The sequence below is a fragment of the Haliotis rufescens genome, unplaced genomic scaffold, assembly GCF_023055435.1.
Source record: "Haliotis rufescens isolate VD_foot unplaced genomic scaffold, xgHalRufe1.0.p SCAF_5, whole genome shotgun sequence".
NCBI classification, from domain to species: Eukaryota; Metazoa; Mollusca; class Gastropoda; order Lepetellida; family Haliotidae; genus Haliotis; species Haliotis rufescens.
The window spans coordinates 56,589,540-56,615,981 of NW_025964223.1; the positions used below are offsets into that span (position 1 = coordinate 56,589,540).

Here is a 26,442-nt window from a genome sequence, read left to right on the forward strand (position 1 = left end):
GACACCCCTCCTGTGGAGGAACCCCACTATGGGGGTGGTTAACCGGGTGAACAGCCAGGGAGCGGACGTGTGAATCATTCTGAGTTCGGCACTGTCCTACTTGGGAACGAGAAATATCCTGGAGTAAAACCCCGGTGTTATTTCTGGTAGAGCTAACTCCCGTACTGCCCCTTCTCCACCAACCTGCCGATGGCATCGGCGAGGATGGGAAGATCGGTTTCCGAATGGAAACCTGCCAACGGGGCAACGGTGAGCGGCGGATTCGCTTTGAGATCAAGCCGATAGCCGTACCGAATCGTGTTGACCACCCACGGGTCGTCGAACACTTGTTCCCAATTCTCTCAGTAAGTCTGGAGTCTGGCTCCCACTGGGGAAGGAGAGGGGGCCCTGACAGGTTGCGGCAGGCGCAACTGTCCAGGGCCAAGTGACTCGGGTTCGCCTAAGGGCCAACCGAAGTTGGCGCTGTCGGCATACGAACCCCTCCAATGAGAGTCACCTGGAGGGGCCCTTGCCGTCCGTCGACGACTTGGGCTTCCCCCAGTTCCCCGTCTTCCCGCGAAAAGGCAGCTGATTGCCCATACCGGAGCCCTCAGGGCGGGGCTACTTCCCAGAGGAAGAAGAACCCGACCCCTTAGACCTACAGGCCGCAGCAGCCTGGGGCGCGCTCCGGTTAGGAGCGGCACCCAGGCGCCTATGCAGGGACCCAACAAGAGCAAGTGTGTGCCGAGAGTCCTCGGCAACGTACTCCAGGGAAGCATTTAAACTGAGCAGGCAGTTGTAAATGCGCTGGTCACGGTCCGTGGGAGAACCTTCGACCAGACGGGCCGCTGCAGCCAAGTAAGTGTCTCCGTGAGACATGGAGTGCCGAGCGAGGGCGTCCAGCTGGTGCAAGGTAGGGAAAGGCAAGGTCATGTACCGGGAATAAACCCTTTCTCCACGACATCGGAGGCAACGGGAGACCCCGACCGGAGGCCGCCGCGAAGGCGTTCTCCAAGGAAGGCTTGAAACCGCGCAGCAAGGTCGATGCGGGGAAAGCCGTGTCGGAAGACTCATCGTATACCTCGGAGGAACCCACAGTCGTGGATTCCCCGCGGTACCGGCCGGGGCATATCCTCAAAGAGGTCATAAACCATGGCCACGCGGTCCTAAACCGATAGCGGGAGCAACGGTTCGGGGGAAGGACCGGTGACCACGGGAGCCGCCGCCGTACCGGTGGACCCCGCGTCCGACCCCGCGGCCACCGAAGTGGCCGGGGACGGAACAGCCAGCGGCCTATCTTGCGATAAGGCCGCCAGCTTGGAGTCCACAAGTTTCGACAACAATGCGGCGACGGAATCCCCAGACAGCCCGAGGGCCGCAAGGGGATCCGCCGCAGCCGAGGAGGTGGTACCCGCACGGGGACCCCGACCGGACGAACCGGCCACCACAGGGGTGGAGACGGACTGTACGTACAGCCGGTACCGCTCAAACTCCGCAGGCCCCAGACCTTCGCACAGGATGCACCGGGTGTCCCCGCAAGGAACCCTGCACCGCGGGCAACGATTGTGGGGATCCCGGGACGACAAAAACTTTCTGCACACCCCACAACTCCGAGGAGCAGGGGTAGAGGGGGTGGATACTGGGGACATATCCATGTCAGACATTGATTGTTTGCTATAAACAAAGAACAAAACATGGTTACAACGCACGCACCACAATGATTCACAAACGAACATTTTCACAAGAAAATAAACGAGCAATGTGAACAGATAACATACACATATAACTTTTATTAAAGAAATAAGTTATGTTAACCCCCAAAACATACAAGAACAGGGGAAACGTAAAACACAACGTGCATACGCGAACCCCGCAAGTATATAGAAAAAAGGGCGGGAAAAATTTTCCGTTTGGCGGGAAAATTATAACCAAGCGTAGCTACCGCAACGCCCCATAAAAGCACAGTTTATTAGAGAATAAACTATAATAAATATCACCAAATCTTCAAGGAACGCTTCAGCAGGAGAAAACACGTCTTGCTAAGCAGACGAAGGAGACAAGAGTGAAGGGTGTCACATGGCAGCTAGGTGGCTACGCACGTGCTGCATGAGGTAATTGAGATCTCTGTGGTAGATTTCGCTATAGCAGCAGTTGTGGGAGACAACAGCCTCGGTATAACAGTGGTAACGTATTACTTAATGTAATATATTCTATAATAGGAAATAAACCGCAAGTGATGCAGTTCTGAGATGTTTACCAGTTTGGTGAAATTCACTAGTGTAGGTACAATGCTGAAGAACAAAGAAACATAATTCAAATTTTGGGGTTGAGAGCATGAGCAATGACCAACACTGTCACAGCATGATGACATACAGGCAGAGGTTGAGAGCATGAGCAATGACCAACACTGTCACAGCATGATGACATACAGACAGCATGAGCAATGACCAACACTGTCACAGCATGATGACATACAGGCAGAGGTTGAGAGCATGAGCAATGACCAACACTGTCACAGCATGATGACATACAGGCAGAGGTTGAGGGCATGAGCAATGACCAACACTGTCACAGCATGATGACATACAGGCAGAGGTTGAGAGCATGAGCAATGACCAACACTGTCACAGCATGATGACATACAGGCAGAGGTTGAGGGCATGAGCAATGACCAACACTGTCACAGCATGATGACACACAGGCAGAGGTTGAGGGCATGAGCAATGACCAACACTGTCACAGCATGATGACACACAGGCAGTGGTTGAGAGCATGAGCAATGACCAACACTGTCACAGCATGATGACATACAGGCAGTGGTTGAGAGCATGAGCAATGACCAACACTGTCACAGCATGATGACATACAGGCAGTGGTTGAGGGCATGAGCAATGACCAACACTGTCACAGCATGATGACATACAGGCAGAGGTTGAGAGCATGAGCAATGACCAACACTCTAACAGCATGATGACACACAGGCAGAGGTTGAAAGCATGAGCAATGACCAACACTGTCACAGCATGATGACACACAGGCAGAGGTTGAGAGCATGAGCAATGACCAACACTGTCACAGCATGATGACACACAGGCAGTGGTTGAGGGCATGAGCAATGACCAACACTGTCACAGCATGATGACATACAGGCAGTGGTTGAGGGCATGAGCAATGACCAACACTGTAAAGCACAATGATGATACAGGCAGTGGTTGAGGGCATGAGCAATGACCAACACTGTCACTGCATGATGATGATACAGGCAGTGGTTGAGAGCATGAGCAATGACCAACACTGTCACAGCATGATGACACACAGGCAGTGGTTGAGAGCATGAGCAATGACCAACACTGTCACAGCATGATGATGATTCAGGCAGAGGTTGAGAGCATGAGCAATGACCAACACTGTCACAGCATGATGACATACAGGCAGTGGTTGAGAGCATGAGCAATGACCAACACTGTCACAGCATGAAGACACACAGGCAGTGGTTGAGAGCATGAGCAATGACCAACACTGTCACAGCATGATGATGATTCAGGCAGAGGTTGAGAGCATGAGCAATGACCAACACTGTCAAAGCATGAAGACACACAGGCAGTGGTTGAGAGCATGAGCAATGACCAACACTGTCACAGCATGATGATGATACAGGCAGAGGTTGAGAGCATGAGCAATGACCAACACTGTCACAGCATGATGATGATACAGGCAGAGGTTGAGAGCATGAGCAATGACCAACACTGTCACAGCATCATGATGATACAGGCAGGGTTGAGAGCATGAGCAATGACCAACACTGTCACAGCATGATGACACAAAGGGCAGTGGTTGAGAGCATGAGCAATGACCAACAGTGTCACAGCATGATGACACACAGGCAGAGGTTGAGAGCATGAGCAATGACCAACACTTTCACAGCATGAAGACATACAGGCAGAGGTTGAGAGCATGAGCAATGACCAACACTGTCACAGCATGATGACACACAGGCAGAGGTTGAGAGCATGAGCAATGACCAACACTGTCACAGCATGATGATGATACAGGCAGTGGTTGAGAGCATGAGCAATGACCAACACTGTCACAGCATGATGACATACAGGCAGAGGTTGAGAGCATGAGCAATGACCAACACTGTCACAGCATGATGACACACAGGCAGAGGTTGAGAGCATGAGCAATGACCAACACTGTCACAGCATGATGATGATACAGGCAGTGGTTGAGAGCAAGAGCAATAACCAACACTGTCACAGCATGATGATGCAGGCAGTGGTTGAGAGCATGAGCAATGACCAACACTGTCACAGCATGATGACACACAGGCAGAGGTTGAGGGCATGAGCAATGACCAACACTGTCACAGAATGATGATGATACAGGCAGTGGTTGAGAGCATGAGCAATGACCAACACTGTCACAGCATGATGACACACAGGCAGTGGTTGAGAGCATGAGCAATGACCAACACTGTCACAGCATGATGACACACAGGCAGAGGTTGAGGGCATGAGCAATGACCAACACTTTCACAGCACAATGATGATAAAGGCAGTGGTTGAGGGCATGAGCAATGACCAACACCTGTAGAACACAATGACACACAATCAGCCCATTCACACACTGTAATCATCTGATCCTTAATAGTCAGCTCTGACAACCAAAGTACTGCACTGGGACCTATCCTCCACAAGAATCCCTCCCCAGAGCTCCAGATAAGCTTTTGGTGGGTATATTACCCATGCATTTTAAAATCATTGGGTATCAGTAATTCTATCTGGGTATTCAAATTTCTGTTACCCACTAGTTTTTACACATGTGGGTATTTAAGTTAAATATTTAAAAACAGTATTCATCTAGTCTCTGCAAACTGGTGTCGTGTGGGTTCGAGAGCTTTATAGGACTCAAAAATACCACGATACTTCCACAAGAAAGTGTGACAGCAAATGATCATGATGTAACTGTCATCGTGGAGTTTGGCAAGGTTGACGGAATGCCCGTTTATAATTTGAAAATAAGTTGCTGATTTGCTAATCGAATACGCAGGGTTACTTCACAATATCTTGATGATACGCACAAGTTCTCTTTTTGTAGCGTAACTGTAATGTTCGTTGCGCATTTGATACGCTTGGATTTTATTTGACTGCGTATTTCTGCATTTCTGATGCGCATTTTACACAGATACGCAGCTTATCTAGAGCTCTGCCTCCCAGATCCAACTTATGTAGGCCAGATAAACTGTATTTCTCATTTTATAGATTTTCTTCACTATGCCAAGATGTGGGTAATTCCATTAAGGACAACTCTTGTAATATATTTAGGGCTGGCTCATCTGTAAAAACAAGGAAGAAATTGGCTTTTATTGAAAAAATCATCTCACCTTAATTGTCGGAGAGAAAAGAGCTTGAGCACCAAGACGCAAACGGGTTGGAAGCGGTAACCGATCGACATATTTCTCCTGACGGCAGACTTTCTGTATGACCCGCTGACACAGGAACTGAAGCGGCGCCACCTGTTTGCTGATCCAGGCGACATACAGATGGCAGCCTGCTGCTATAAATAGACGCTTGTCGTTGTGACCCCAGGTTAATGCTGTGAGAGGTTTACCCTGGAGAATCAAACATCTTGTATGAGTGACGGAATAGATACATTAACCAGATTCAAACTTCAAAGACTACCATTTCATCCAAATGTATGCCATCAAAAACTGCTAAATACAGTCAACTCCCGTTACCTTGACATGGTTGGTTGCATATGAATATGTCGGATAAACGAGTATCTCGGATTAACGAAATTAAGTAAGAACAACGTTTGTGATCGGACAACTACTGCCGCAAAGCTCAAGAAAGCTGCTTTCTTATTGGCTTATGTCGACTTCCTGCTAGTCATATCAATGGTCTGTCAAAGTTTGCGAAAGGTCGTTCTGATGTGACCTGATATAGGATGTCCTCAGCGGTAGCGAGAATTTATATCTGATTTGAATGAGATTGAGGTAATCCAAACATGTGATCAATCCTGTTAACTTAAAGCATTAACTGTTTATTGTTTTGCAACTTTATGTCTGAAGCCGTTGTAATATACAGCTACATCCGACTCTTCTCGCATAAAAACATGGGTCTGTGTACTCGCAGCCAGTTGACAACTAAGTTTGCTGATCACTGTGTTGGATTAATGAGACTGATTAATGAGGGATGTGTGTCGGAGTCGGAGTCGGAGTCCGAGACTGTCGGATTAAAAGGTCTTAGAAACACTGATTTATTCGGTTCCCATCATAAGTGTAGGATAAAGCCGATTGTCAGATTAACGAGTGTTGGATTAACGAGACTTGACTGTATACTGATTGATATGGGAACTATGATGTTATATGTCTTAAAGCTGCAAAGAAAAACAGAGTTAATTATTTTATTCGGCTGTGTTAATTATGAACATGCAATATTCTATTTTATATTTTACGAAGTTACTCATTTTGTTGAATACAGCAGCAAAAATTAAATTGTCTCTATTTCTGAGTACCCCGATCTATTTCCAACTGTATAGTACAAATTGGCGATGTTTTGGTTGCAGCTATGTATTCCCTATCCAACACTGATGATGATAAAGCGTTGGTGTCATTGTTCTAGATCGAAGGCAAAATATGCCTTCAGTTTTTTCTGCACACAAATAAGAACAAACATTGAACATACCCCAAAAAAGTTATTCTATCTTTTTCTAATTTGATATACAAAAGTCCCCATTTAAAAAAGTATGCATGCTTTTCAATGTTTTCACACCATGCATAGGCTCTATCACAATACATCGGCAAGTCTAGAGAGTTTGAGAGTAACAGACTTGAGAGCTGGTGGAGGAATTCGCTATCACAGGGGACTGGCAACAGTCTAGAGGCATATAGCTGTGGCATTCTCTATCACAGGGGAATGGCAACAGTCAAGAGAGCTAGTGATGACATTCACTTTCACAGGGCACTGGCAAGACTCTAGAGAGTAAGTGGTGGCATTCTCTATTACAAGGGACTGGCAACAGTCTAGAGAGCTAGTAGTGGCATTCTTTATCACAGGGGACTGGCAACAGTCTGGAGAGCTAGTAGTGGCATTCTCTATTACAAGGGACTGGCAACAGTCTGGAGAGCTAGTAGTGGCATTCACTATTACAAGGGACTGGCAACAGTCTGGAGAGCTAGTAGTGGCATTCTCTATTACAAGGGACTGGCAACAGTCTAGAAAGCTGGTGGTGGCACTCTCTATCACAGTGGATTGACAAAAGCTTAATTATGCAACAGAACAGTTTTAAGAGTAATCTTGTATCCAATAGAGTTCAGGCATTATTTGTTCAGGAGTTTTTTTCCTTCCTGGAATTAGGGAGTTGAGACATTTTTACATTTCATATATTTTTATTATTACCTTACAGCAACAGGACACTGGTGCAATGTAACAAACAAGTCTAAAATTAACCATGAGTTAAACACAAGGGCTCTATATGTGCTCAGGTATGTTATTGTCCCTTAACCACTCGGTTACCGAACCACCCATTCTAAGAGCAGTGATGTCGAGTTCTACGTTATATGTAATTCACGATTTGCAAAGAGATACAACAGTTAATACGTACTTAGGACAATGTACAACATGCCAAGTTCAATTTAATGTGTTTTCACTGCATTGCAAGTATACTTTTCTTCTGGTGAAGTGAACAGCCTGACACTGATATTGCTGGAATATTGCAACAAGGGACATAAAACCTTACTTACTCACTCACTCACTCACTCACTCACTCACTCACTCATTCACTCACTCCACTGTTTCTTTAATTAAATGATCTTATTTCATTCCAATGAATTACTTACAGTTTGGGAAATTAAGGAGAGTCCTAGAGTCCTTGGTGTTTTAGAATTTGAATCTTGGGACCCTTAAATATTTAACTTTGAACATAGGGTTATGACACGACTCTTACTTCAGGCTTAATTTTGTACTCTGACTTACATGCATCAAGATTACACTGCTGTGTATATACTGTCATATGACATTTTACGTATCTTTCCAAAAATATTTTTCAGAAAGTTTTCTTCACGAAATCCTTCTGAAATGAGGCACTGCTTGGGTTGACTTACTTCTGTTGCCATTCCATTGTGATAGAGAGTGTACTTGTTGTACTTACTTCCCCCTCAATGAACCCCACCTGAGAAGGAACGGTGACCCAGTGCTTCAGTTTACCATCCTTGGTATAGAAGTGGAGTTCATTGCGGCACTGGAGGTTGGGCAGGCGGATGAACCCTCCCACTGCCAGGTACTCCCCACAGTTGGACCAGTCCATCTTGAGACCTGCAGAGGACATCATTCAATACTATAGTATACATGTGCCTGAACAAATGAATGTCTGATGCTAAGTCAGTACAATAACAGCGACATTATTGCCATAATCAATTCTGGACTGGTAAATAGCATAAGCAACTGATCCCATAAGTCACCTCTTACAACAAGCAGTGGTTGCTGGCGACCAATTCTAACCCGGATCTTCACAGGCCAGTCATCTCTTTAAAGCTAAAATACAGTTATACAATTTTCTGATTTTCCATATTTTTTCAAGAATGCCAAAGAAACCCTTATAGTGAGTACAAAAATGGACAGGGCCCACTAACACAAGGCGATCTGAGCACTACAGCAATTGTAGGTGCCATACTTCAACACATAACTTAACAACAATTGTGACGCTGAGATAGGTGGGTGGGCTCTGTTCCACAAAGTGATTTGAGACCAAAGACAAATGTAAATTGATCCCAAGACAGCTATCTGGAACAGAGCCCTTGTAGTCATGGTGGGCAGTCAAGCTATCTGGAATTTGTTTTCACAACATGTGCAGCATCATTGAATCAATTACTACATGATCAAAACCAATAAATACATCTGTCCTAACAACCTGTCCTCTCCTCTATTCCTCTGAAATGTGGAAGCTGAATACTGCAAGACTTGTCACTGACATTAAAATCTCCATCCAGAAGCTGACTCTCAGAGACAGCATTTAGTTAATCTGGTGTTGAAGTTAATATACTATTTCCAATTTAAAAGAATTACTTCTGAGCATATTTCTGTTTCAACTTTCAAACTAGGTCAATGTCTTTTAGTAACACCATAGAAATTAGGGTTAGGCAGCGTCAAACAGTAAGAATTTTCTGAACAATTCTGTAGAAGAATATTTCTTGTAACTACAAATCCTAACCACAGAAAGAATAAGCATGAAATACTCAATTTCTCCATCAAAGGTATGTTCTACTGAGTGCAAGACTCAAGCCTGTGACCTTAAAAGCTGCCCTAAAGAGTCAATGACACATAACAAAAAAATGATTACTACTTTGCTAGCTCACTGGTACCTTTAGACATCTGGTATTACTTTGGAAAGACCACTGGAAGCACTGGAAGCACTGGTTATCACTGGATACACTGGGGCTTTCCATTTGTTTCAAAGGAATTAATTTTTTTTATAAAAGATAAAAAGTTCCAAACAAAGAAAAGTAAACAGTTTACCCCTTGACAAATTAGTGAGGAAATGCAAATAGTTTGTGAATAATTCATAACTGGAATTTGTAAAAAAAATAAATAGCAAAAGGCATCATTTCATGGCAAGACTGATATGTGGAATTTGCTATAAGATCAATTTGTTGTCATGGAGACCAGAAAAAAGTAAAACTTTCCAAAATTCCCTTGTTGCAAAAGGCACAAATTGATAGCTAGACTGATATCTTTGCAAAGTTTGATCAAGGAATATTGAGCGGTCATTGAGTTATGCTCCAGAAACATAACGTGATAGAAGGAAGGACAGACACCACCCATTCCTATTTCCCCATCCCACTTCGTGGCGACGGACATAAACTAATGAGGTGTTGTTCATGCTACAAATGAGTACACAAGCCTTCATTTAGATTCTCTATGGTAATTAAGGACTATCCATCCATTCAGCATTAACACCTGAACAAAAGTTTTACGTTTGAATTTTAAGGGTAAATGTTTTAGCTCCCCACATCTATTGAACTTTGTGGAACTAATTTTCAAACTTTACATACCGTATTCGACTTAATAAGTGCCCAGGGTGCTCTCAAAATTAGAAATAGGGGGCTCTTATTAGAACATTATTTTGGTGAAAAGATAAATTTATTTGTGTATAATACGCACTCATGTGTTATATGCACCCTTAATTACGGGCAATTAAATTCTAGACACATATATCTGTCGCATATAAACATTTCAGGCGGTCAGCATAAACCATAAAAATTGTCAATCGGAAAGGGTGCTGATTTAGATTGTTTACTAGCCAATATATTAGCAAATATCGCTGTGGACGCTTATTAGAGCGGGGTGCTTATTGCGTGGAATACGGTATTTGTAGGTAGAAATCTGGACCTCTGGCAAAGATGTTCTAAGTCATCATCCAGGACCAGCTCCTCAGTACTGTATTCATTGGAATAACAAAGAAGTCGAAATCCAAAGTCCACAACTAGTCATCACTGAGGAAGTCATGGCTGATAACCATGAAAGTTGTTTTTTTAACTTATTCCTTATTAATTCAATTTTCATATTTGTTCTGTGAAAAGTGTTTGTTTTCTACCGCCTCACACTCAGGTCTGGGATAGAACAGCACTTTAAAGGCATTCTAGGTACTGAGTACTTACTGTTTGGTGCGTAGACCTGGAAAACAGTTTGTGATGAACTTTATATTTGGTGTACACTTAATCAATATACTCAAAGTTGACACAAGCCTCCACTGACACACCTACAGGAAACAAGAGTGCACTAAACTATTGAAGCATGACTGTTCAATGACTCTCACATGGGTAGTTATAGTGGACATGCTATCACAGAAGTATCAGAACTTATGAAGCGTAATGTGGACAAACCTGTTAATGTTGTGTATACCATGCGAGGACAAACATCATCATGGCCAGACAGCAGGAAGATATCCCCATACTTGAAACAAACAGCCAGTGTGTGGGTCTTGGAGATTCCATCTGCAATCAGACAATCAACACGGCATGTAGAATGTCCTCCAACTAGATCTTCTTATATCAATCATTGAGCACACAGCGTAATGTGTGTCAACCATGGGTCGGGGATATGGTGGTATGGATTTTTCTCTCTGAAATTACTTGATGTCACTTTTTTTAAACAAATAATTGTAATATTAATCTCAGGAATGAATTCGTTTAGCAAGGAAGTAAGTGATGTTTCGTCTAAAAAAAAATGCCAACAGCAATATCAGCAATCAACAATATTACATCTGTATCAAAGTCCCTTCCCAATCAGCAATATTACATCTGTATCAAAGTCCCTTCCCAATCAGCAATATTTCACCTGCTTCAGTCCCCTCCTAATCAGCAATATTACATCTGTATCAAAGTCCCCTCCCAATCAGCAATATTACATCTGTATCAAAGTCCCCACCCAATCAGCAATATTACAGCTGGACAACAGTCCCTTCCCAATCAGCAATATTACAGCTGCTTCAGTCCCCTCCCAATCAGCAATATTACATCTTTATCAAAGTCCCTTCCCAATCAGCAATATTACAGCTGCTTCAGTCCCCTCCTAATCAGCAATATTACATCTGTATCAAAGTCCCCTCCCAATCAGCAATATTACATCTGTATCAAATTCCCCTCCCAATCAGCAATATTACATCTGTATCAAAGTCCCCTCCTAATCAGCAATATTACATCTGTATCAAAGTCCCCTCCTAATCAGCAATATTACATCTGTATCAAAGTCCCCTCCCAATCAGCAATACTACAGCTGCTTCAGTCCCCTCCTAATCAGCAATATTACATCTGTATCAAAGTCCCCTCCCAATCAGCAATATTACATCTGTATCAAATTCCCCTTTCAATCAGCAATATTACATCTGTATCAAAGTCCCCTCCTAATCAGCAATATCACATCTGTATCAAAGTCCCCTCCCAATCAGCAATATTACATCTGTATCAAATTCCCCTTTCAATCAGCAATATTACATCTGTATCAAAGTCCCCTCCTAATCAGCAATATCACATCTGTATCAAAGTCCCCTCCCAATCAGCAATATTACATCTGTATCAAAGTCCCCTCCCAATCAGCAATATTACATCTGTATCAAAGTCCCTTCCCAATCAGCAATATTTCACCTGCTTCAGTCCCTCCCAATCAGCAATATTACATCTGTATCAAAGTCCCTTCCCAATCAGCAATATTTCACCTGCTTCAGTCCCTCCCAATCAGCAGTATTACATCTGTATCAAAGTCCCTTCCCAATCAGCAATACATGTATTAGAGTTGGATAACAGTGTCATCACACAGGACCTGAATCACTATGTATTCAATAACCAGCTCAATGAAGCACACTGTCTATGTTGGTCTTACAAGGTATAGTTGCACAAGTAATTGTGAAAAATCTTCCATGAAATGAACTGACTTTTCCCCATCAAAGTACGTCCAAATTATTGATTTGAAGCAGTGTGTACACAAACTATACTCAGAATACCATAATTTCATAACAAACAAGAACCAGAATCGTCGTCCAGAACATACATGCAGTGTCTATGGGATAACACAATAACAACCTAGTTTAATATACTGAAGGGTTGTGATAGCATTAGGGTTGGAAATCAGTGTTTCCGACCAAACTCGCATGACTCCACACAATATCAACGGCACTGTGATAAAGTTCCAGTCAGCGGAATACACTTCGCCTGAATGAGAACATCACCTGACTATATATCATAAACTAAATCCTCTCCATTAAAACTCAATTCATGCGCAGCTATAAAATTAAGCTTCCTCTGCCTACTGTTTGTTATGACATCAATAAAATGGAATCTTATAAAATTCTACATGAAATTGCCAGTGTGTTATAAGCATGTTATTTCTTCAATCACTTAATTCCATTTCCTAACATTTGATGGAAATAAAACCCAAACCATAATTAATGACCTCTATCAGATCTATTTTCTAATTTAAATTTATTCCGCCTAATTACAAGTTATGTGCAATATTTTGCATTTATGATCATAAGGATAACAAGAAATATTTTTAGTTCTCAGGCACAAGAACATATCAAAATACCCGAAAAGCAATAATATTTGCTTAAAAAAATAAACACGAAAATGTCCAGGAAAGATTTTAGGATATCATACAAATTGGTTCAAACATGTTTAGTTATATCAACAGACATTCATTACTGTCAACCCAAACCTTTTCTACTGTGTACGGGAGGTGAGGTGTTCTTAGTTTGGAGAATATCCATCTTAAAATTTTAAGTTACTGAGGCAATTAGCAGTTGGTATGGTTGACCTCAAAAATGCACATTAAACTATATAAGGCTTAAAAAAAAAAAAGAATTGGTTCTCAGGCAATGGTTTTTGAAAATATAGTGTGGGCGGCGGAGTCATTTTTTTTTCATTTTTTTTTTTTCATACTAGTTTGTAACCAAAAAAACAAAGAATAATCAACCTGGGAAAGGGCCTCCTTACATGAATGTATTCCTTGATGAGTAAAATACGGGAATACAGTATTTGACTACCGTTGGTTTTGGAACATTAAAGGATTTATTTATTTTTTTCAAAATCGTAATAAAGACAAAACGTGCAGCAAACTTTATGATGATGCGGGCAGAGCCTGAGAACCAAGACTATTATTGTTTTTAGCCTAAGGTTGCTTAAGAGTATACAAATAATTGAGGTTGACCAGAAAAACTGGTGATTAATAGCATGAACAACTTCCCACACTGTCTGGGTATCATGACACGCAATCAGCAAAACCCTTGGTCTGATGATCCAATCTAAGTCAGACCATTTAGCTTTCGCTTAGACAGTTGTTTGTTTGTTTCTTTCTTTGTTGTTTAACGCCGCACTCAGCAATATTCCAACTATATGACAGCGGTCTATAAATAATTGAGTCTGGCCCATACAATCCAGTGATTGACATCTTGAGCATCGATCCACACAATTGGAATACAATGACATGCATCAACCAAGTCAGCAGGCCCGACCACCCGATCCCGTAAGTCGTCAACTTACGACAAGCATAGTCACCTTTTACAGCAGAGTGTTAGGGACATATCCTAACCATAAAGCTTAAACAGGGATACATGTCCATTGCCATGTCCTGGTGGCACACAGTGATCACGTTTGGATCAGGCAAACCATAACATAAAGCCAGGACTGACAATCAGTCTTTACATGATGTGTGAATTTTTTTGGTCTATGACTGGTGACTGACGGCCATCTGAAGGTCAGTTGAAATGGGGTTTAACGTCGCATCCAAGATTATTGCACTTACATAGCGACGTGCATGCATGTGTGCATGTGTGTGTTTGGATGCTTGTACTAGTCCGGACTGATGCCAGTTTATAGTACCAGCCCACTGAGGTACCATGTTGCTGTTTAACATGAATACCCATCTAAGACACCGTATACTGACTCCTAGCTTACTTACTTACTTATATTAGGGGATTTTACGTGCGCTTTCCGACTGGAGCGTATTTCGCACTCCTAGCCGACCAGTCCTTGTTTTATCCCTTAATGGCAAGCGCCAGACAGGGTTACAAGTACCATATTTTAATGTCTTCTGGTATGGCGCGGCGGACCCCGGACCCCGCACCCCGGACCTTCCACTCTCTGGGCGGACGCTCTACCACTTGACCACGGAGGTGGTCAACAGGCATCTGTAACTCTGACACATGGGAACTACCCCCAGCCACTCTCAAGCAGCTGTTATGACATAAGTGTTAGAAATTAAGGTGGCTTCTAGGTTCCTTGTGGTCTGCCCCAATAGTTGTTGCTATTTATTTGCTATTTACACATCATTTATGAAGAGAATCCCGAGAGCATACATTCTCAACTTGTTTGTTTGTTGTTGGAGACAAATTCAGCAATATTCCAGCTATATGATGGCAGCCTATAAAGAATCGAGCATAGTGCAGACAATCTACTGATTGATATCATGAGCATTGATCTACGCAATTGGGATACAATTACAGGCATCAACCAAGTCAGCGCGCCTGAACAACCAATCGATTTAGTCGCCTCTTACGACAAGCATGGGTTGCTGAAGACCAATTCTAGCCACGGATCTTCATAGGGGTCCAAATTTCAAATACTGTCAGAATAAGGTCCAAATAAGGCGCTGGGCCACCAATGCCCAATACAAGCCACTGGCCTATACTGGTAACTTTCTATCAGCCAATTTGTGTTCAATCAAGATTCACTCACTCACACGCTGGACCGCTTGTCACCTCCAGAGGACAGAACTATGTGATGGTAATGAGGAAATAATCAGGTGTGTCTTACAGCAGAGCTTGCTTCCTACTTGATCAAAATGCCTGCTTGTCTTCGAAGCAGACATTGAGTCACACAGACAGACAAAGAATCTGTTCCAGTTACAGAGCTGGTTGTGTAATCTACTGAATCTAGACACAGTGCCTATTGACTGTTAGTTGACCTGATTCAGGTTGACAATATGGCTGATATATCTGCAGTAATTCTGCCATACACTTAAAACCTCTAGTTTGAAAATACTACTACTCGCCAGCTAATTTTCTCCCTTAGTTCAAGCTTTTTCATCACTTGGGGTTTTCCTACCACATTAACCTGACACGCCACGATATAACTGTAATACAGTTAGAAGCAGTGTAAAACCCAACTCACTCACTCACTCAAGCTTTTTCTTAAACAGCAGGGCCGTGGGGTAGCCTAGTGGTTAAAGCCTTTGCTCTTCATGTTGAAGGCCCAGATTCGATTCTGGGTACAATGGGTACAATGTGTGAAACCCATTTAAGATGTCCACTGCTGTGATATGGATGGAATATTGCTGAAAGCGGCGTAAAACCATCCTCACTCGAACTGTTTGTCTGCTAGTTACGTATTATTCATCCGTCTGGGTTTGGAAATCCTTTCCACAAAGACTATCATAAATCTTCATTAGATGCACAGTACTTTAGGAAATACCACCCTGGTCACTCAGAGAATTGAATTTTTTATTAAACATATGAGATATGAGAAATAAGGAACAAGAAAAAAAGATATATCGACCACATCTCATACCACATCAACTGTCTACTGAAAGTTCCCACATAAAATATAGTTGCCTGCCCATGACATACTGTGTAAAGGTACATGAGACATGCAATGACAAAAACCTCAATGGTACGCTGAGGATACATTCAAATTTGATATCAATATTTGGACTACTCTTAAATCTGGTTTACACACACAGATTAGAAACGCTGAACAGGGACTCATTTAGAAATTAATGTCCATTTCAAGATGACGAAATCTATTTGCTATTTGTTTAGATCAGTGATTTGCGCAGTCCAATTTTTGAATGTTGATTTTGTTTTTCTCAAATACAGTCTGGACCAAACAAATCAACGAATATCCATCTCCTGGGTGCGAGATATGAAGCATGCATTCTTGTATAGCACCATGAGCCACCACATGGTGATTGGTGAGGTAGAGTTTAACGATATAGTTACGTGTGGTGTGGTGTGGTGTGGTGTGGTGTGGTGTGGTGTGGTGTGGTGTGGTGTGTATGTTTGTACTACTCTGGACTCATGTCAGTTTTAAGGTGCAAGCCCATTGCAATAACATGCTGCAATTTAACATGGATACCCCACTCAGACACAGTATACTGACTCAGAGTCGACCAGTCCTTCTGTTATCCCCTTAATGCTGAGCACCAGACAAGGTAACATTAAGTACCATCTCTTAACATCTTGAGGTATGGCGCATGCCGGGCATCGAACCACCAACCTTCCACTCTATCCACTTGATCCACTTTTTCCTAGGTGATTGGATATTAGGCGCATCATAAATCAACGAATGATAATGGCTTATTTTAGACATGTTCTACAAAGGTGATTCTGGCAGTAGGCAGCATTAAAAATACAACTGTTTATCTATGTAAACACTGGTCGAACATTTACCTTCGGTGTTTCTCGTGGAGTCTTCTGAACTTTCAGCTTCCTCCATGTTAAATCTCTCACAGGACCATGCCATGGAGGAAATCTCCATCCCATCATGCACTGTGACCTGGGATATCATGGCACCAGTTGAGCTCATCACGATGATCTGGCCATCAGTGGTGCCGAACATTACCTGACGATAGAGGATGTAGGCTTAGTCTAAACATATTTTATTCACATGAAGAATGTGGCACAAGTTATCACAACTTTGAGAATTAACATTCCGAATGACAGAAAAGAAAGAAGAGAAACTGAGAAACACATTAACTTTAATATTGCTCACGCAAACCCTTTTCTTTCATAGATTACCGTTAATCCATCAAAAAATGCTGGATCTAGCAAGCCTCTGCCTTATAATATACGCCCAAAACATATGTATACCTAGAAAGTGGAGTTTTCACAAGAGTTGAAACATCGACCATTTGTATCCTTTAAATAAATCATTATCCAAGGGTAAAAATCCACAGTAGATCCTCATCATTAAATTCAATAACGAAAACATGTGTTAGTTTAACCAAAAACAGTTGTACATCTCAAAGCCGACAAAAATGACGAGATTGATAAACATTCCAGGTGTAGGAATACATACTGTGGCATGACATGAATCAGGTCATTGTTAATTTTTATGCACATAACTTGACAAGCCCACCAAGTCAGTTATAGCCAATCAACTGAGAGTAGAATCAAAACAAAGCTCACAGGACCTGTCAGTCAAGGCAAGAGGTGAGAAGAACTGCATCAGCCAGACTGTAGTTCGGTCTCAAAGGGTAGTTTGGAAAACAAATATGTATGAATTTCGATAAATGTCCTGTGCATGACGATACACATGAGCAGAAAGGGAATTCCCTCGACTGTAATATTGGGATTCACCTGCATTCCGTAGTAATAAAAGTATCCCACTTCGGTGTGTGTGGCTTAATTTCTTAACTTCTTTGGGAAATGAATGCAATAACATGTGACCAATTCAGCTAATCAGAATGCAGGAATTACAATGAACACAACAAAAATTTAATTATTTGAGGATGGTATAAATGAGGATTCACAAATCTTTGAACATAATAAAGGCATGGTTATATCATGAGCAGTTCTAAGGTTGTATGTTATGTTTGACAGTGTGAGGTACTAGACCTTTAAGGTATGACAGTGTCATGTTGTCTTGTATATGTGTTTTGTATGGATACACCTGCCCTACCTTCTGATCATAGGGAGACCACACCCCGCATGATGTGATATATCATCCCTACCTTCTGATCATCAGGAGACCACACCCCTCATGATGTGATATATCATCCCTACCTTCTGATCATGGGGAGACCACATCCCTCATGATGTGATATATCATCCCTACCTTCTGATCATAGGGAGACCACGCCCCTCATGATGTGATATATCATCCCTACCTTCTGATCATCAGGAGATCAGACCCCTCTTGATGTGATATATCATCCCTTATTTCTGATCATAGGGAGACCACATCACCTCATAACGTATTACACCTGCCCTACCTTCTGATCATCAGGAGGCCACATCCCCTCATAACATATTACACCTGCCCTACCTTCTGATCATGAGGAGACCACACCTCTTGATGTGATATATGATCCCTACTTTCTGATCATGAGGAGACCACACCCCTCTTGATGTGATATATCATCCCTACCTTCTGATCATAGGGAGACCACATCCCCTCATAACATATTACACCTGCTCTACCATCTGATCATCAGGAGATCACATCCCCTCATAACGCATTACACCTGCACTACCTTCTGATCATCAGGAGACCACACCCCTCATAACGTATTGCACCTGCCCTACCTTCTGATCATCATGAGACCACACCCCTCATAATGTATTACACCTGCACTACCTTCTGATCATCAGGAGACCACACCCCTCATAACGTATTGCACCTGCCCTACCTTCTGATCATCATGAGACCACACCCCTCATAATGTATTACACCTGCCCTACCTTCTGATCATGAGGAGGTCACATCCCCTCATAACGCATTACACCTGCCCTACCTTCTGATCATGAGGGACCACACCCCTCATAACGCATTACACCTGCTCTACCTTCTGATCATGAGGAGACCACACCCCTCATAACGTATTACACCTGCCCTACCTTCTGATCATCAGGAGATCACATCCCCTGATAACGCATTACACCTGCACTACCTTCTGATCATCAGGAGACCACACCGCTCATAACGTATTGCACCTGCCCTACCTTCTGATCATCATGAGTACACACCCCTCATAATGTATTACACCTGCCCTACCTTCTGATCATGAGGAGACCACACCCCTCATAACGCATTACACCGGCTCTACCTTCTGATCATGAGGAGACCACACCCCTCATAACGTATTAGACCTGCCCTACCTTCTGATCATGAGGAGATCACATCCCCTCATAACGCATTACACCTGCACTACCTTCTGATCATCAGGAGACCACACCGCTCATAACGTATTGCACCTGCCCTACCTTCTGATCATCATGAGTACACACCCCTCATAATGTATTACACCTGCCCTACCTTCTGATCATGAGGAGACCACACCCCTCATAACGCATTACACCTGCCCTACCTTCTGATCATCAGGAGGCCACATCCCCTCATAACATATTACACCTGCCCTACCTTCTGATCATGAGGAGACCACACCTCTTGATGTGATATATGATCCCTACTTTCTGATCATGAGGAGACCACACCCCTCTTGATGTGATATATCATCCCTACCTTCTGATCATAGGGAGACCACATCCCCTCATAACATATTACACCTGCTCTACCATCTGATCATCAGGAGATCACATCCCCTCATAACGCATTACACCTGCACTACCTTCTGATCATCAGGAGACCACACCCCTCATAACGTATTGCACCTGCCCTACCTTCTGATCATCATGAGACCACACCCCTCATAATGTATTACACCTGCACTACCTTCTGATCATCAGGAGACCACACCCCTCATAACGTATTGCACCTGCCCTACCTTCTGATCATCATGAGACCACACCCCTCATAATGTATTACACCTGCCCTACCTTCTGATCATGAGGAGGTCACATCCCCTCATAACGCATTACACCTGCCCTACCTTCTGATCATGAGGGACCACACCCCTCATAACGCATTACACCTGCTCTACCTTCTGATCATGAGGAGACCACACCCCTCATAACGTATTACACCTGCCCTACCTTCTGATCATCAGGAGATCACATCCCCTGATAACGCATTACACCTGCACTACCTTCTGATCATCAGGAGACCACACCGCTCATAACGTATTGCACCTGCCCTACCTTCTGATCATCATGAGTACACACCCCTCATAATGTATTACACCTGCCCTACCTTCTGATCATGAGGAGACCACACCCCTCATAACGCATTACACCGGCTCTACCTTCTGATCATGAGGAGACCACACCCCTCATAACGTATTAGACCTGCCCTACCTTCTGATCATGAGGAGATCACATCCCCTCATAACGCATTACACCTGCACTACCTTCTGATCATCAGGAGACCACACCGCTCATAACGTATTGCACCTGCCCTACCTTCTGATCATCATGAGTACACACCCCTCATAATGTATTACACCTGCCCTACCTTCTGATCATGAGGAGGTCACATCCCCTCATAACGCATTACACCTGCTCTACCTTCTGATCATCAGGAGACCACACCCCTCATAACGCATTACACCTGCTCTACCTTCTGATCATGAGACCACACCCCTCATAACGTATTACACCTGCCCTACCTTCTGATCATCAGGAGACCACATCCCCTCATAACGTATTACACCTGCCCTACCTTCTGATCATGAGGAGATCACAACCCCTCATAACACATTACACCTGCACCCCTTCTGATCATCAGGAGACCACACCCCTCATAACGTATTGCACCTGCCCTACCTTCTGATCATTATGAGACCACACCCCTCATAATGTATTACACCTGCACTACCTTCTGATCATCAGGAGACCACATCCCCTCATAACGTATTACACCTGCCCTACCTTCTGATCATGAGGAGATCACAACCCCTCATAACACATTACACCTGCACTACCTTCTGATCATCAGGAGACCACACCCCTCATAACGTATTGCACCTGCCCTACCTTCTGATCATTATGAGACCACACCCCTCATAATGTATTACACCTGCACTACCTTCTGATCATCAGGAGACCACACCCCTCATAACGTATTGCACCTGCCCTACCTTCTGATCATCAGGAGACCACACCCCTCATAATGTATTACACCTGCCCTACCTTCTGATTATCAGAAGACCACACCCCTCATAATGTATTACACCTGCTCTACCTTCTGATCATGGGGAGACCACACCCCTCATAATGTATTACACCTGCCCTACCTTCTGATCATCATGAGACCACACCCCTCATAATGTATTACACCTGCCCTACCTTCTGATCATGGGGAGACCACACCCCTCATAACGTATTACATCTGCCCTACCTTCTGATCATCAGAAGACCACATCCCTCATAATGTATTACACCTGCCCTACCTTCTGATCATCAGGAGACCACACCCCTCATAATGTATTACACCTGCCCTACCTTCTGATCATCAGGAGACCAGACACCACATGATATTGAGGTGTTGTCCAGATTCAGCATGGACGACCAGTACCGCTGTCCTGCAACTGATCCCACCAACACAAAGCCATCCCGGTAACAGATCAGCGCCATCCGCCCATCATGAGACCAGGCAAAGTCTGTCACCTGGAAAATAGAAGCCACCATATATGTAAAGCAGAAACAATATCATCTTGAATAAAGAAAGCAGTAACCCATAGTCACTGGAGCTAACAAACCAGATGCCAATTGCAGGATTTTTGTTTCTTTGATTCAGGGGTCCGGAAAATTTAAAATCCCAATCGGACATTTGCATTTAGGCCACGCCCCCTTCAAATAGCGTATTTTAGTACGACTTTTCACACACATTACAAGTTTACGTATTCATAATATGATGAATTATGAATTGTTTCAATTTAAATTGTTTAATTCACCGGACAATTAATAACAAATAATATCATTTTAGATTTACATGGAAAAAATATGTTTGTTTCTGTTATAATAACGATCTGGTAACGTTGTGAACGGTCTAATTAATATTCATGAGTTATATTCATGAGTCTGCTCAAGTGTACGCGTTGTAACATTTGGATCGAGACTATTATCCCATATTTGGTTATCACGTGACCTCACGGGAAAAGTGGGGTTTTTTAACTAAAGATTTTTTTAAAAACAAGACAGATAATTTAATCACAAATACTAAAATATCGTTGATAGCAATAGTTATTTGAATACTTTTTTCATCTGTACTTAATTATTGACCATAAAAAAATTGGATATCGATTGTCCGAGAAAGCAAAATGGCGGTCAATCAAGATACGACTAGCTACTGAAAACAATAAAATCTGCAAATCCTCATTGTATGTCAACCAAGTGAAAGTCGTTAGCCACGACTTACAAAATGATCGTCCAGACTGAGGGTTTGGCAGATTCGGTCGACTGGCTGTCATCACGCTTTCGCTTCTTGTCTGAGGTTACGTATCGTAGCATTGTGAGGATAATGAGGTACATCGATGATGCAAGGTATTAATGTCCAGTTGTAAACACCTTTCACTCAAATTAACAAGATGTTTTCAGTAATTAATCCTCGATTAATCAGTGTCAACTCAGTTTATTGCCTATTACAGTGATTGATAGATTTGACTATCATGTAGGTACGATGTATTTACAGCAATCAAAACAAACAAGGCTTGTCAGTGTAGTTAATCTTCATTGTGTTGCAACTGCAGACAGAAACTGCTCAGTCCTAACTGTTGATCATGTCCGGTCAAAATTTAAGAATGTCCGGACAATACTTTTGAAAATGTCCGGTAAGCAATATTTTAAAACGGACATTTGAGATTCCAAATCGGACATGTCCGGCGCATATGACGGTTTCCGGACCCCTGCTTTGATTAATCATCTCAATCAACAATATACAGCTATTTCACAGTAACCTGTGAGTGAGTATGGTTTTATGATGCTTTCACAAATATCATGGCAGGGGACCCCAGAAATGGGGTTGACACAAGCGTTTAGATGGGATCAAATTTTTCTTGATGTCTGCATCTGGACACACGAGATTGAAGAGAAGAGACATTTTCCTGCCTTCAGCATGTGTGGTTTCATTGACGCGGAGGACAGAATTTAATTATTGGATATGTTGGCTTTGAAGAGAATGTCTGTTGATAAATCTAAAGATTTTATAGTGTGATTACAGCTAAAACAGGAATTTATGGCTATAATGTAATAGAGGTAAGGTATTCAAAGGAATTATGGGCTTCACACATTGTAAACGTGGGGAATTGAGCTCCGTCCTTCAGCATGACGAACGAATATTTAAAACGCAAGGGTACCCAACTAACTATTTTTTTAAAGAATTTTTTGGGGCAAATTTATTTATTTTTAATAAAATTCCAACCCCCTCCCTAATATATAATGGTCAGTCCCTTAACCCAGATGGACTTAGTTTTATCCTTTCCAAAACAAGCACAAAAACAGTGTTATGGCTATCCCCCACCATGGAGGAGATTAGAAATTTGATTGTTCATACAGTATTCAATATAAACTATAAAAAAGAGTACTATAAAGCCTTAAGACGATAATTTTCAAACTCATTTAAGATCCTGACATGTAATACCAGAATTTCATTTCTCTGACTTAAACAGTTTTTGAGAAAAGTTGTCCCCTTTGAGTGAGTAAGTATGGTTTTACGCCAGTTTTAGCAATATTCCAGCAATATCACGGCGGGGGACACCAGAAATGGGCTTCACACATTGTACCCATGTCAGGAATCGAACCCGGGTCTTCGGCGTGACGAGCGAACGCTTTAACCACTGGGCTACCCGACCACCCATCCCCTTTGAGAAGTAGATGAATGGTGGAAAGACATAAGGAAGGACGGACGTTGCAGGGGATAAAAATTATGCAGCCCTGCAGTGACAAGAAAAAAAAATTACTTTAACGACAGTAACATCCTACAACCAAACATACAGCACTTACCAATGATTATTGGTACAGAATAAATGTAAACTGTGTCAGGTTACACTAATAGCCAGCAGTCAGTTGTCCTCCTTACAGTATTGGCCAAGCCCATTCAGTGGAGTCATTTACATCTAGGTGTTCTGAAGGACACAGTGACAATAGCTGCTCTACTTTCTATAGAAGTCAACAGATAATCCATATCATGAACTACTACATCCACGATCTACATCATGGTGCTTATAGAGGGCAGCTAGACAAGTAAACTCAATTCCATATATCTATAACCAAGAAATCAATCGGGGTTGCCAAGACGCTCAACTTTCAAATGTCAAATGTGCAGTGGCTCTGCTTACTCTGGGGAAACAACACAATATCTCCTCATGGTTCCCCACAGCACAAGCTCATGTCTGATTACGTTTTGAAGCCTGTCCCTATTACCACTATGCGTCTTACCTAAAGCCCTGAGGCCCTCAGTTTAGCCATGTCAATGATAAGAAAACACCGAAAGTGAAAGTAGAGCAAAAATAATTGAAGTGGAGAACTCTGCCAAATCTGATGCATATTACACAATCATAAATCATCAAAAACTTTAAAAACCAAATGTTTTTAAAAACTGGAAGAAATAGGTTGTTTTAAGAAAGTAAAAGGAGGTGAGTGAATGTTGTTTAATACTGCCATCTGTAGGAGATGAGAACAGACAATCCCATTTTGCATGTTTAGAGTTGTTTCTTTGTTGTGATCCAAACATCATCAGGGGATACTTGTACTCAGGAGATAGAATAGAGCACAACACTGATGGAATACAATTTAGAGGTTTCAAACCTGGATTCCATACCTGTATATTTCATTTGAAACTGAATGTGAATTTGAAGCATTTGCAACTACTTCAATCAGAGGACCAATCACAATGCAGAATTGGAAAATGGCATGATAAAATTAGGTTTTTCCGTATTATTTCATATCATTCCAAAAAGCATGATGTACACATCTTAACCACTAGAGTTACAGCTACATCAATGTAGCTTGAAAATGTAAGCAAGTCTGTATAAGACAAACCAGTGGTCGATCACATAAGGATGAATCTGAACCCGAGAGTATAGCATCACCAGATCACAGCTTCTTGCTAGTCTTCCCAGGTCACCATCCAATATCCAATACTCTCCACACTCGTCAGTCATTGTGCCCAATTGATCACCATTATAGACATATATTACGAGAAGTCTGGAAACGGGAGCAGTTCTGTCTGGATTCCTTACGGGGCCATTGATTGAAGAATCCTTATGGGGCCATTCAGTGAAGAAATCTTTAATGATCAACGACAAATATCTCATGAAATAATTCATATGTGCTGAGAAAAGGGCAAAAAAATTATGCACTTCAGATATACTGTGCAAAGTATTGTAAAGAAGACTTGCTCTAGCCAACACAACTAATCTAGGAAATAATAAAAAAATATAAGGAATTATTGTTCAAAATTATACAGAGGAGACACATAAACTGCCTAATTAAATAAGAACTGTCGCCAATCTAATTTGCTCGTGAAATTTATCTGTACCGTAGAATTACACACTTTACAGCCTACCATAAATAGTTGTGAGGAAAATACCAATGACTGCAAGAATAATATCGATCATTTACTGTTAACTGAAACACAACGGCACTTTGGTAAGAAAAAAGTATAAAAAGTGTGATAAAGTGTCTTTTTTTGCAAACATAATTCACAGGAAGGGAGAAAATATTTATTTTTGCATGCTCATCTTGTTGGAAATTAAGTAATTTACAATGAAGGGCACAATGAATGAAGCTGTTGCGATATTGATTTGGTGTTACTCACATCAGCCACAAGATAAATTAAATTAAAGAAAAATAACCTGCCAACAATTGCTGTGATAATTCAATAACTGCACACAGAATCTGTAGCACAGCATGAGAGTGACCCTGCCTCTTCTGTCATCCGTCCTCAATGAACGGCCATGACAGAGGTGAGGGTTATGGATGCCCCTCCATTCAGCGAAGGACTCCGTAATTTACAGAACATGTGCAGTGTCGGCATTTCTTTCCTTCTTTCAACCATGCAATCAAAGCGTGGGTCAATAGGCAAGTTGCCTCACAAAGAATCACCTTTTTATGCATGTCAATACTGTGGCCATTTTAACATTGATCAAATTGTTTTTTGTTATTTTTCAGTTGATTTTAGTGGCTATTCGGTCTGTTTTAAAGATTTCCATTCTGTAATGTGAAACACTTTGAAAGATTCTTCAGGATGTTTAAAACATGGAGGTTAGTTTATTTGAAGATTTGTTCCATAAAGTTAAAGAATTCAGAACCTTTATTAAAGGACATATTAAAGGACAGATTAACAATTGTCAT

At 42.2% G+C, this 26,442-nt stretch overlaps 1 protein-coding gene across 1 annotated transcript in view; it reads right to left on the minus strand.

Annotated features, from left to right (window-relative positions):
* Positions 1 to 26,442, minus strand: part of LOC124116419 (tubby-related protein 4-like) — a 246,982-nt gene that overhangs the window by 106,793 nt on the left and 113,747 nt on the right. Inside the window, exons 3-7 of the mRNA XM_048383632.1 lie at positions 21,592 to 21,756; positions 16,921 to 17,092; positions 10,865 to 10,975; positions 8,134 to 8,297; positions 5,366 to 5,593 (exon numbers count right to left, since the gene is read on the minus strand). Coding sequence (XP_048239589.1) covers positions 5,366 to 5,593; positions 8,134 to 8,297; positions 10,865 to 10,975; positions 16,921 to 17,092; positions 21,592 to 21,756 — 840 coding nt within the window. The remainder of the gene's footprint in view (positions 1 to 5,365; positions 5,594 to 8,133; positions 8,298 to 10,864; positions 10,976 to 16,920; positions 17,093 to 21,591; positions 21,757 to 26,442) is intronic.